The sequence below is a fragment of the Urocitellus parryii genome, chromosome 6, assembly GCF_045843805.1.
Source record: "Urocitellus parryii isolate mUroPar1 chromosome 6, mUroPar1.hap1, whole genome shotgun sequence".
NCBI classification, from domain to species: Eukaryota; Metazoa; Chordata; class Mammalia; order Rodentia; family Sciuridae; genus Urocitellus; species Urocitellus parryii.
In genome coordinates, this window is record NC_135536.1 from 198,203,375 (window position 1) to 198,216,352 (window position 12,978).

The 12,978-nt window shown below is 50.7% G+C and overlaps 2 protein-coding genes across 3 annotated transcripts in view; one reads left to right on the top strand and one right to left on the bottom strand.

Annotated features, from left to right (window-relative positions):
* Dido1 (death inducer-obliterator 1) overlaps positions 1-1,642 on the bottom strand; it is a 51,989-nt gene extending 50,347 nt beyond the window's left edge. Inside the window, exon 1 of one of the 2 annotated variants that reach the window (XM_026407865.2) lies at positions 1,556-1,642. The gene's annotated coding sequence lies outside the window, so the exon portion shown is untranslated. Of the gene's footprint in view, positions 1-1,531 lie in introns of both variants that reach the window. The other variant, XM_026407864.2, reaches the window with a different exon arrangement.
* A 185-nt stretch (positions 1,643-1,827) lies between these two features.
* Positions 1,828-10,047, top strand: Gid8 (GID complex subunit 8 homolog). The gene is made up of 5 exons (XM_026407822.2): positions 1,828-1,994; positions 4,457-4,586; positions 6,001-6,197; positions 6,613-6,810; positions 7,586-10,047. The coding sequence occupies exons 2-5, from the start codon at positions 4,469-4,471 to the stop codon at positions 7,757-7,759; spliced, it is 687 nt and encodes a 228-aa protein (XP_026263607.1). The 5' UTR covers positions 1,828-1,994; positions 4,457-4,468; the 3' UTR covers positions 7,760-10,047.
* Positions 10,048-12,978: the final 2,931 nt, after the last annotated feature.

The window sequence follows — 12,978 nt, forward strand, 5'->3', positions numbered from 1 at the left end:
CTGTCCATTTCCACCTCCCTGAAGGTCTCCCTCCCCTTTCCATTTTTGCTCCTGTCGCTTCTGATACAGGTCCGCAATGCTCTTCACTGATTCATTCCTTCATCTACTCAGCAAGTTCATACCAAGCTCCTACTAGATGTTTTAGCTGTAGTCAGTACACCCTATACCTTGTAGTTTTTTGATGGTAAATCATGATTTACTACTACAACAGGAACATGCGATATGGTGTTGAGAGCCAGAGGGAATGGTTTAGAGTCTCAAGTGGGAACAAGGGAGAGGACCAAATCCAGCTTTGTTGGGGAAGACTTCCCAAGGAAGCCCCATGGCTGTTGAGAAGTCAAGGGAAGCCTTTTCCACAGGCCCATCTTGTCAGCCAGGGACAAGCAGCCTTGGTGAACAGAGAACCACAAAAGGTCAGGATGGTTGGAGCAGGCAGGGTGGGACTTTTAGCTGCAATCACTTTAAGTGGGCAACTGGGGAGTCCAAAGGGTGTTTAGAGGAGAGTGACCGGGAGAGATAGTGTTGGAAAGATCAACCCGTCTGCATGGTCTTGGGAGGGGAGCTGGCAGGACCTCTGTGAAGGTCATGGGTTAGGAAGATCCTGTGATAATCCAAAGAGCAAAGACCATGGTCTCAATGTTGAGGCTAGGAAACACTAAACCAGGGACGGTTTCTAGGAAGGAGTAAGAAGGAAAAGTAAGACTTGACACTGGTTGGCTGCTGGGGCTAACCCACCACCCAAAGACGGTACCAATGAAGCCTCAAAATGACCACTCTCTTCTCCTTGGGCTTCCCCCAAGCTTTTCCCTGGGCACCCCTTGCACACTTTTGAGTTGACACAGAGCTAAACCTAGGGTTATGCACGGCAAAATACGTCTGCATTGCATATGCATTTAAACAGCTTTGGGTCTGCAGATTTAGCTTATTCGGTTAATGGGAAATGTCTACTATGCAACCTATTTGCCGAACTGGATTTACTTTCAGTGAGGAAAAGTCCGACCTCAATTTCCCACGACTTCGTTCGCTTTTAAGAATCACACCACACCATCTCACCGACTTGTAAAGATTTCTTCCTGAGTCTTTGCTAAGTCTCGGCAACGACCCATGCAGTGATGGCTCTGCGTTCTTCTGGAGCAGGCAAACAATAACAAGGGACTAAATACTCCAACGCCCACTTCCACCTCCCGCCGGGCCGCTCTTCAGGCCGCCCCGCGCTCGAGGCGCCCTGGGCGGGGGTCCCCTCGGTGCGCGCCCGGGAGCAGGGTCCCCTCCGTCGATCCTCGAGGTCGGCTGAGCCAGACGCCCTAGGCTGGGTCGTTCTTACTACCGCTCTGGCCTCAAATGAGGACGCGCTCGGCAACGTCCGCCTACTAAACCCGGGGACTCGCTTCCACCCAAAGGGAGAGCTCCAGCCGGGCGGCCGTGCTGGGCCTCTGGGACGCAAGCCAGGCAGGCCGCCAGCCGCGAGACGTCCTCCTCGTCTCAGGCACCGGCGCCTTCCCACCCCGCCCCATTCCCTCCGGCCTCACACAAACGACGGGAAAGGAGCCGGGACCTTCGCCTCGGATTCAGTCTAGACGTCGCCATCCGGGCAGTACGACTCCGCACTCAGACGCCTCCGCTGCGGCCATCTTGCGCAAAGGAGGCCGACGCCTTTTGACTCTCGCGCCAACCCGTAGAGCGAGGGCGCCGCCGGCGAGTTACGCGCAAGAACGGAAGCTAAGGCATCAGCTTCCGGGGACCTCTCGTTCCGCCCCCTCGCGGGAGCGCCCCATTGGCTGCTAGCTCGCTGTCTCGTGGTCTCGCGAGAAGTGACTGAGGGCCGGACGCCGGCGCGTCTGCCCTCCGGTTCCCCGCCCCGCCCCCGTCTCCGCCGCGGCCTCCGCCTCCCTCTGCTGGGCGATTGCCGCCGTCGCCCCTCCCCGGCCCCGGGAGCGGCCGCGGAGCCGCCGCCGCCGCCCACACTGCGCTGCGCGGGAGGCGGGATCCACAAGGTAAGATGGCCGCGGAAGGCCCCGGCGGCCGGGCTGCGCGTCTCCGTGGGACCCGGCGAGCTGACCGGGGGTCGGGGCGCGCGAACTGGGGTCTGGGCTGGGCCGCCCAGCAGCGCCTTCCTGCCCCGCGGGCTCCCGACGGCCGTCTCTCCCGGAAGGGAGCATGCTGCACGTTGGCCCGCGCTCTGTCCGGGGCAGGGTTCGGGAGCGTGCGTCCCGCTCTGCCCAGGACGACTTTCGTAGTGGCACCGCGTTGGAGCCGCGGCGGAGCTGCTGCGTGCAGAGCCGGCCCTGGTCGTGCGCGGGGGCCGAGATGCGGGTCTCTGGTGCCTGTGTGCCTGCTGGGGTCCAGGGGCTGCTGGTTTCTGGATGACTGCTGGTTACGTGTGGAAACTCACACGAAGGTGTTTCTTCTGGGGGCTTTTTAGATTGCTCCGTAGCTCGCTAGTTTGCGAATAAGAGTTTTTGGTCTGGCTGAGTTCTGCAGTTGACCTGTAAACCACCTGAGAGACCTTAGTGCCGGTGACAGCCCGCCCACTTGACCTCCCTTCTTCCTTAGTGCCCCTCTGCAAGTTCCAGCTGCTGGCGCCTTCACGTCTCTGCTTGGTCTCTGGAGTCCGTGCATCCCCTGAGTGTGTAGCCCCTTGTTCCCTGTCTACCCTCTCCCTGGGTGGTCTTTGCTGAACTCTTGGCTTGGATGTTTTCCTCTTCACCACAAATGTTTCCCTAATTAATGTTTCCAGCGTGGGGCTCGACCTGTAATCCAGATGCCTGCTAGACTTCTCCAGCTACTTAGTAGTCATCCAGACCTGCCCTGCTCCTCAAACCTGTTCTGCTTACAGTCCTGCCTCCGTGTTTGTGGTGACATTCTCCAAGGTTTTTCTTGCTTGGAAGCTGATCTGAATTCTTCCCTTGCTTTTGTCCCAACACATTCAGTCCAAGAGTAGCCATTAGCTCCATGACCAAAGCCTTGATCTGAGTGTCTCTCGTCTCTGTTGCTGGCCTGCCTGCTCAGTGTCCAGTGTTCACCCCACTTTCACCCTGGAAACCTGTACCATCTTCTAATTTAATTTATTGAAGCAAATTAACATGAACTTTGCTGGGTATAAAGTAATATCCATACATCCATGTCAGTGGCATTGTATGAAAAGTAGCCGGTCAGGGCACTCTGTCTCTACCTCAAAAGCCAGCTAGTGCTCTGGAGCTAGCACAGCAACCCCTGTGGTCCCCACCATCTCACCCTCCTACACAGGTAACCTCCTCTGAAGTGTCAGTTTTCACACCTTTAGCTACTAATACAAAACAAAAACACCTTTTGCCACATAGATATTTATTGTCTTATATTTGTTCTTTCCAAAACTCATGCCTTACTTGGGTCTCCACTGTAACTTGCTGTTTGCATTCAGCATCGTTTTGAGTCATCCACATGACTCTGTGGTTTTATTTATTTTAATTGCTTTATTAAATTTTGTTGTGTGATACATGACCACAGTCCCTTGTCAAATATGAATATTTCTGAAACCAAAAGTTTTGATTTTGTTTTTGTTTTTGTTTTTAATCTGTTTGGTGGCAAAACCTGACTTAGTAAAGTCTAACGATCTCCATTGCATTTAGTGTGAATACGCTTACATTTCAATGAAGAAATAATACCTGATTATGGTGTGGTGCCCCAGGCCCTGGAGAGGCTGTCATAAAATATATGTTAACTTATACTATGTCATCTGTGTAGAATCTGAAAAGTTTTGAATTCCAGAATATACTACCCAAGGGTTTTGGATGTGGGCTCTATATACTAAGGTTTGTTTGCCCATACTCCTGTTGAATGACTGTCCAGGTAGGTGGCTTTCATGTTCTTGCTGTTTTGAGTAGTACTTCTGTGAGCAGGGTTGTCTGCACTAGGAACATGCAGATGAGCTTTTCTACGGTATAGATTTAGCAAGAATGGAAATGCTAGGTTCTTAGGGGTACCACATGCAGGTTTACAAAAAATCCTGATGCGCTTCAATGAATCAGTCTTCTGGCAGTACAGTAAAAGAGGTCAAGAGAAGTGTCTTTGCCAGCAAGTGGCATTGTTGGATTTCTTTGCCAGTCTGGTGGGCATAGGTAGGCTGACAGTCTCATTTTGCTCACGTCATAGCTTATAACCCCCAGTAGTTCCCATTACACTTAGCTGGGACCCTAAATATCTCCCTCAGCTCAGAAGGCCTCTACTCTCTGATGCCACTGACCCTTTGCCTCTGAACTCTCAGGCCTTTGCTGCTTTCTTGCATCCGCTCTGCTTTCGGCACACCTAGCCTTGGTGTTCTCTACATGTGCATTTGGGTCTCAGGTCCTTTGTACTTGCTATGTTCAAGGTTGACAGCACCTTTCCACCCTCCCACCCCCACCTCCTACTGCATTGCTGCATTTGCTTTCTGAGAGGATCCGCTGGGCATAAAATTCTTCACCTTTTTTTTCTATAGAAATAAACCAGAATGAGTTATGCAGAAAAGCCTGATGAAATCACAAAAGATGAGTGGATGGAAAAGCTCAACAACCTACACGTCCAGCGGGCGGACATGAATCGCCTCATCATGAACTACTTGGTCACTGGTAATGGCCTCTGTGGGGACAGCCACTTGGGCACAGCACTCCCTTTTACTCCCTTGTACTCAGTGGTAATGCCACATCGTGTTCAGGCATTGGGAGATGCAGTGCTCACTTGACATACTGGTAAACTGTGTTAAATACAGCCTTTTCAGGAGATGAGATATGTACTCCAGGTCTTTGAGAGCTAAGGCAAAAATCAGTGTCTTGGCCTTTGACAGTTTTGTAGTTAGGTAATCCAGATCATTAAGACCATTCTGAGCCAGGTGTGATGGAGCATGCCTGTCATCCCAGCGACTTGCGAGGCTAAACCAGGAGCATCCAAGTTCAAAGCCAGCCTCAGCAACTTGATGAGACCCAGTCTCAAAAAAAAAAAAAGGACACTGGGGTTGTAGCTCAGTGGTTAAGCACTTCTGGGTTCAAGCCCAATACCAAAACAAAACAGAACAATTCTGAATTGGACTTAAAGGTCAGATAATTGATGTTTTCTGGTGAGTCTGCTTCTATAAGGAGTGCCCAACTCAAAAAAGAGAGAATGGGAAGCTGGGCACTGTGGCACAGGCCTATAATCCCTCCTGTTTGGGAGGCTGAGGCAGAAGGATTACAAGTTTGAGGCCAGCCTAGGCAATGTAGCAAAATCTGTATGGAAAAGAAAAGAAAGGAATGGGGACTGGGAATGTAGGCGTCCCTGGGAGATTAATCCCCAGTACCACAAAACAAACAAGCAACAAAAAAAGAGGGAAGGAAGAGAGCAGGAGCCTGCAGAAAGAAATAGCACCAAGACCCCCTCCTCTTGGCAGGAAGAATATCACTGACAGCTCTAGTGAGAAAAATCAGGGGTTTTCAAAAGACAGGAAATAAAGTTCTCTCCTTCCCTCCTGTTCATCCCTTCAAGTTAAAATCTTCCTCTGTTAATCCCCAGCCATCTCTTTAAGTTGATTTCTTAAAAGTTTCAGAAAGTTGATGAGGAAATCAGCATCTGTCCTTGTGGTGTGGGAGAGGGGGACAAACACTGCGCTGATGTTGGTGAGGGAGCAGTTGGCTCAGGGCAGGTGAAGCCGGTATGGGCACAGCAGCCCCTTGGAGGCACAGCCGGTGTGTCTGCCTCACCAGGAGCCAGGGTGAGCTCTGGTGTGCTAGCCTGCAGTCCCAGCCTTCTTCATCTAGTGGGTCTCACTAACCTCTTGGCTGGGAAGGTGGGCTGTTTGGATGGGATGGAAGGAATGAAGTGTGCTGTTTTTCAGTTCTGTGTTTGGAGAGCATAGCCTATAAATCACAGAGACAGGAATACCAAGTCCCTAAGAAAGTGTGGTTGGTGTCAGGGCTTATCTAATTGAGGCAGCTGGACGTTCTAGAGGTATGAAGGCTGCGATAGTTCCCTGCTGCCTTTCCTAGTGGTAAACATAGTTTTCATTTCTAGAAGGCTTTAAGGAAGCAGCGGAGAAGTTTCGCATGGAATCTGGAATTGAACCCAGCGTGGATCTGGAAACTCTTGATGAGCGAATCAAGATTCGGGAGATGATTCTGAAGGGTCAGATTCAGGAGGCCATTGCATTGATCAACAGCCTCCATCCAGAACTCTTGGACACAAACCGGTACCTTTACTTTCATTTGCAGGTGAGTGTTATTGGATGTGGATCCTTGGTAAATTAAGGTTGTTTGCAAAGACAAGTAAGCAGGCTACTTGGCATTAATGGAATATTGTAGTTTTTTGTGGAAATGGTATTAGACTTATGTCCTTTACTTATTTCAGAAACTCCTTTTTGCTTTTAAAATACATTTTTTTTTTTTTAAATACAAATTTAACAACCTAGAGGTATTAGAAAAGCCTCTCCTTGGAGTTGTACCTTTTTTTTTTTTTTTTTTGGTGGTGGTGCTGGGGATGGAATCCAGGCTTTCCACACATGGTAAGCAGGTGCTCCACCCCTGAGCCCCACCCCAGCCCGTGGACTGTACCTCTGACTGGAGCCCAGTGCTCAGTGCTGCCTGCCTGGGTGGTCTGCTGAGCGTGTCTGTGTTTACCATTGACCAGCAACAGCATCTAATTGAGCTGATCCGCCAGCGAGAGACTGAGGCGGCACTAGAGTTTGCCCAGACGCAGCTGGCAGAGCAGGGCGAGGAGAGCAGAGAGTGCCTCACAGAGATGGAGCGAACACTAGCCCTGTTGGCCTTCGATAGCCCCGAGGAATCACCTTTCGGAGACCTTCTCCACATGATGCAGAGGCAAAAGGTAGTGGTCTATAAAAGGGAAAATCCTTTTACCCTGGTGGATATTAGAGAGGGGGTCCAAAAGGGTGGCATGTGTACTGCATTTGTGGTCTGGGGTGGGACAGGGCTCTGGCTTGTGGCTCTTTGGGGAGATAGTGGCGACTCCTCCCTGGAGTTTTCTCTTTCATCTTGTTGAAGGAGGAGCAGCAGAGGTGTGATGGCCTGACGGTGTCCAGACCCCTGTGCTCATTTTTTTTTTTTTTTTAATTTATCTTAACCTTCCTCCTGTTTATTTGAAAACTTCTAGAAACAGGTGTCCTAAATTGTAATTGTGTTTTCTTCTGGGACTGCTGCTGCTCTCGTGTCCAGCCACAAACTACAGCTCAGGGCTCCCAAACCCAGGCCCCTCTCCTCCAGGGCCCGACTGGTTCAGGGCTCTGACCTCCCTACACCACATTGGAAGGACTACCTCCCCCAAAGGTTGCCTGAGGGAGCCATGTTGCCACTGTACTGGCCTCTGCTCTCTCAGTCCCTGCGGCACTTTATTTGAGAGGCTTGCAGCACTTAAATGACCTTGAGGCTGGAGGTGACACTTGCTGACCAGATTGTAAAAGCTACTCTGGGCAAGGACTGTGTTTAATGCCTCCAGAATGGCTCATAATTATGGGTTTGATATTCATTTCAATGAATAGCAAACTTCTCATGAAAATGGTTTCCAAGAACATAAAAGGCGTATTGTTAGTAGACGTGGCGGTGCTCTGTGTGTGTGACCTTCACTGGATGTGTCTGTTTTCTAGGTTTGGAGCGAAGTTAACCAAGCTGTTCTAGATTATGAAAATCGCGAGTCGACACCCAAGCTGGCAAAATTACTGAAACTGCTGCTGTGGGCTCAGAATGAGCTGGACCAGAAGAAAGTGAAGTATCCCAAAATGACAGACCTTAGCAAAGGGGTGATCGAGGAGCCCAAGTAGAGCCTGTGCAGGCCCATCGCGCCACCCCCCACAGGACTCGCCTTCCCTGGCACAGCTGAAAGGTTCCCACTGCAGTAGGAAGCTTTTCCCCCTGGTACTTTTTTTTTGACTCAGCATCTTTCTTAAAAGGAAAACGGCTCTTTTAAATGTTGGAAGCCCCTTGGTGAAGGGTGCCATCTGGGAAGGCTGTCTGGCTGTGCACTGGTGTGTCCTGAGGACCTCAGCGCCTCGTGTCCCTGTCGGGGTGCTCTTGTGCCTGGCTGCCATCGGGGCTGGGTTCCTAGGGCTGCTGGGTCGACCCCGGCCTCCCTTCGAGGGGCATGAATAGCACCCGTCACTCTTGCTTTCTGCTGGCTTGTAGGCAGACAATGCCTTTGTTAATTTTCCTAAGTCTTGTCAGGCCTTCATCTTCAAGTTTTTCCTCACCCATGTTTTTCATTTTTTTTTCTTTTCCCTTCTCTAGGAAACAATATATAAATTTGTAAATCCTAATTCAAAGATGACTTTCGTGTGAGGGTATTGAGTTGGATTTGTTTTTCTCTTTTAGTCTGGGTTATGTGGCTTTTGGGGAGATGTGTGTAAGGGGTGGAGCTGTGTGCATTTTAATTTTTTATATATATATATTTTGGTGCTGTATGTGATGAGAGACGAATCAGTGAACCATCTCTTGTAGGCAGTTTTGTTGAAAATAAAGGTTTCTCTTTGATTTCAATAATGACCAGAATGGCCACTGAAAAGCACTGTCCTTTCAGCCAGCCTCTTGCTGGCACTCACTTCCCTGTGCTTAAGTGTGAGGCAGCCCTGGTGCTATGGGGATGGGCCTCAGCAGGGTGCCCAAGGCTCTCTGTGGAAGTGCTGCTGCTGTCACGACTGTGTGTCCAGACTGTGTGTCCATCATGTGACATGTGTGCAGGTCGGCCCTCGGTGATGGGCATGTGCACACACGAGTGCAGACATGAAACCTCTGGTTGCAGAGGGGCCTCTAGGGCCGTGCTGAAAGCCAGTGTTGGGGGTGGTCTCAGCAAGTCTGGCGGGCCATGGAGATGATGCAGGAACTATCCAGGGGTGGGAGCACTCACTTGCCTGCAGGGACTGAGACTCCGCTGAGTCTCATCAGTCCCTTGGCTGAGTCCTGATGCTGGAGTAGAGTGTTCAGCAGCCTGGGGCCCGCAGGAGAGTAGTGTATTCTGCTTGTTCCGAGCAGCACAAGGCATCTGGACCAGCAAGGTCTGACTGGGGAGCAGGCACCAGCTTGCCAGTGCTGGCCAGTCAGGTGATCCCCTGCTGGGGGGCTGCTCTGCACATCTTTCTCCTCCACCTGCAGCCTGGCAAGGTGTTCTCAGCCTCTCTCCTTCTATTTTCACTGGGTAGAAGCTTTTACCTAGCTGGTTGGTTAGTGAGTCAAAACAGTAGAGCTGTTGGCAGCCATGATGGAGCCACTGTGGCCCCCAGACTGCCCCTTCCGCTGTGTTGGTTTGGGAGGTGGAGGGAGGGGAGGTCCGCCCCGGCCTCTTCGTCACAGTGAGTTGTCTTCAGGTGCAACCTTTCTTTAGAACTTTGCTTCCTTAGTTTTGAAAATGAAAATAAGAGGGGAAGGGAGCAGTAAAACTGCATATTTTGAAAAGCCCTGGATGACTAGCACATGATCAACTATCCTTTCTCAGTGTAGATGAGATCGCTTCCGTGGACAGTGTTTGCACTATCTGGCACATGTGTGAAGTGTCGTCAGGTGGTGACGAGACGATGGTGTTTTATTTGCCCATTTGGTCAGAGCAGCTTCAGCAGCCACCGCTGCTCTCTCCAGGCTGGGATGTCAGAGTGCACTTCTTCAGGTGTCCTGCCTTCTGCCAGCGCCCTAGAGAACCCCTCAGGGCTGCTTTGCTCTTAGTCTCTGCAGCAACAAGTGAAGTTAGACTGCTCTGGGATGGTGGGCGCCCAGTATACTTTGGCTTTTCTACTTTGTTTCATTCTGGAGCCCACTGATGTGTTCATTAAGATGTAGTGTTATAGCTGGCGCTGTGGCACGTGCCCATAATCCCAGGAACATGGGAGGCTGGGGGAGGAGGATGAGTGGCTTGGTGAGATCCTGTCTTGAAATGAAAGTTAATAGAAAAAGTGCTGGGGTGTAGCTCTGTGGCAGGGTGCTTGCCCAGCATGCATAAGCTCTTGTGTTGGATTCCCTGTGCTGGAAGGAAAAAAAATAATTCAACTGTTTCACAAAGTAGTTATTTCTTCTTTTTATGCCTTCTAATGGGAAGTGCCTTGAAATAAAGGAAACTTTGAGAATATTCTGGTGTTCTGTTCCCATATCATGAAGTCGTGGGAAGAATAACTCTGTTCTGGAACTTTCTCAGTCATTGGGGTTATTGCCAATTAATAGAGTACTTGTGTGTTTGCCACTTGAATTAAGTTTTCAAGTTCTGGAAAAGGCAGGTGTTGACCATGGCCTTGCCTGAGACGTGGCTGAAGGCCGAAAACCAGAGTCTACCCCCAGGGTGGGGTCGAGGTTGGGGTAGCACACTTTATTTCCTTCTTTCTATGCACTTTTGGTTTGGAGAATGGAAGAACTCGGAATCCAGGAAGACTCTTAACATGTTTCATGATACAGATACTGACGCCTTCAGGATAATGGAGCAGGACTCCCTTCCAGGTTGTTGCTTTCCAGTCTCAGTATGAACAAAAGACCAAATTAAAAGCCTCAGGCGAGCAGAGGAGTCTGTCTGCACCTCTGCTGGTGGAAGGTGTCGAGTGGTTTTGTGGGACACCGTGGCATGGGTGAGTCTGTCCCTAGCCTTCACTCGTCACTGCTCTGTTGATGATTTATTCTGATGCCACCACATGGATTCTTGCAATGGGATATGTTTTGGTGTCAGAAATAGGTATTGCTGTATCAGATGGACAGTCAGTCATTCTGTCTGCAGCAGCCATGTAAAATCCTGCAAAACGCCCTCGTCCACCAGAGCACTGTGTTGTGTGCACATTGGGTTCTGTCATTTCTTGTTCCAGGGAGGCATTTGAGCCCTGCCAAGCCCGGTGGAAGTCAGTATGTCAGAACTGGAAGAGTAGAAAGAAACTGGATTCCTGTTAATACACTTTGGTTTTAATCTTGCCCCACTCCAGTAGTACTTATCTTTGTACAAGAAAATCTCATAGAGCGCTTGCCTAGCACTGGCGGGACCCAGGTTCGATCCTCATCACCACATGAAAATAAAGGCATTGTGTTGTGTCCATCTATACCTAAAAAAGAAAAAAAAATTAAAAAAAAAAACAAGAAAAAGAAAATCTCCAAGCATATCCAACATAAAAGCCCACCACTCTGCCGGGAGCTGCAGCTGTTGCGGGGCTGCTTCCTGTGCTCTCAGCCATCATGGTAAGGGCTCAGGCTGTGGAGGGCTGTATGAGGAAGACGACATGGGGTCAGCAGTGGCACCTGGGATGTGACGTCATGCACTTAGTGCGTGTTGGGTGTTTCAGCATAGGAAAGGAAGACCTTCCTCCCCATCACTGTTCCTGTTGACACGACAGGACCTGGTGTGTGATCCTGATGGTAGCTCGGGTTTGCCTCGTGCTTGCAGAAGGCAGTGCAGTGATTCATGACGGTAGGTGCCACTGGAGTGCTGGGATGTGTGTGCCAGCATGGCAGTCCAAGAGGCTCCTGGACAAGCTGTGACCCGCTTGTCTGGGATGCTCTGCCTGTGTCAGGGTACCATCATTGCTTGCAACTTTTTACTCATGTAAAAGTAAAATACGGCATTTGCATGGCCCTTGGTATAGCTCATTGTGTTGGACTTCTGGTGCCTGTGCTCCATTGGGTAGACTGTCCTGACACAGAATGGCTCTAGGCAGTAAGGTCTGGGTCACAGACCCATGGGCGTGAGGCACTTGATACAACTGGCTCACGGGTAGATGTGGTTCATGGGTGATGACTCCACCTGTGTGGGGAAGAGGTGCCCCATCTCAGGGTGCCTGTGGATACTCGGCAGGAACATGGTGATCCAGTTCATCTGTAGCTTCTCCCTGACTCCTAGTTGGAAGACCAGGTTTAAGGTTCCAGTGTGACCTCAATACAAAGAAAAACTATCTGGAGGAGCCACAGGCCTGTTTGCACCCAAAAGGTACTGAGATGTGACTGCTGGAGATGAGTGGGCACTGTGCACGGTGTCTTTGAAGGAGTGTGTTTTAGATGCAGGTCCAGTGTGAGCCTGCCCAGCTGCTGTGTGTGCTGGGTGGGAGCCTCCTGGCTGGCATATGGATCTTGGGAGGATGACCACTAGAGTGCAGTTGCTTCCTATGCCGGCATATGTGGCCTCCAGCCAGCTCTGTCTTCTCCCTTCCTGCAGACACACTGACAGCTTTGCTCACACACGATTTTCTCCTTCCTATGGGCCAGGAGTCTGACAGTTTCCCTGCTGGCTTTTGGAAGTGAAATAAGCTGACCCATCAAGAGTTGTGACCTGGAGTGGCGGCAATCAGCCATAACCTGCAGGACTTCAGCTGCTCAGGCCCAGGGTCCCTGTTTGGCTACAGACTCAGGACACCATGGTCTCTGCCCTCTGCCCACTCAGAGATCTTGCCCACCAGTATTTTTAAGATTTAAACTAAAGTCACAGCACCTTGAAAAGCTTGAGTGGCCAGAGCTTCAGGGTCTCCACGTACAGTCCCAGCCGCGCAGAGCTGTTGGCATCTCAGAGAGCCTTCCTCTGGCTCCCTGAGGAGTCAGGTGGGCCCTTGTCCCATTTTCTTCTCTGCTGAACACAGTATGCAGTCCAGAAGGTAGACGCTCCCTCTACAGTCATCCATGCTAATGTGTCCAGCATCAAGATCTCCTTCATTACATTGCCTGTCAGTAACAGTCCACTGATTTGGATGTCTCATCTTTAGGGCTGTGCTCGAAAGTTGGGCTGGAGGGGTGGAGTTAAGTGGGTACAGGGAGGAGACCCAGGCGGCATGGGTTTGCCTTTGCCATCTGGATCCACACCTGCCTCCCTCCCGTGTAGTGGCTGCTGAGGAGCAGGATGGCAGCGCCAGCGCAGAGGTGGGTATTAGTGAGAGGAGATGCCCAGCTGTCTTCCTGCAGCAGCACCTGGAGTGCACAACAGGTAAGGTCGGCTGGCCACCTGAGAGCAGGAAGCCATGCTTCGTGACACAAGACCCAGGTGTTCCCCATTCTCATCTTCTCTGTAAGGAATTTCCCACGTGGAAACACCATTTGTTATTTA

Bases quoted from the DNA above. Each gene is read 5' to 3' on its own strand.
- Gid8 (XM_026407822.2), top strand. From the start codon at position 4,469: ATGAGTTATGCAGAAAAGCCTGATGAAATCACAAAAGATGAGTGGATG. The intron at 6,198-6,612 runs GTGAGTGTTATT...ACCATTGACCAG, and splicing joins ACCTTTACTTTCATTTGCAG to CAACAGCATCTAATTGAGCT. The intron at 6,811-7,585 runs GTAGTGGTCTAT...TCTGTTTTCTAG, and splicing joins ACATGATGCAGAGGCAAAAG to GTTTGGAGCGAAGTTAACCA.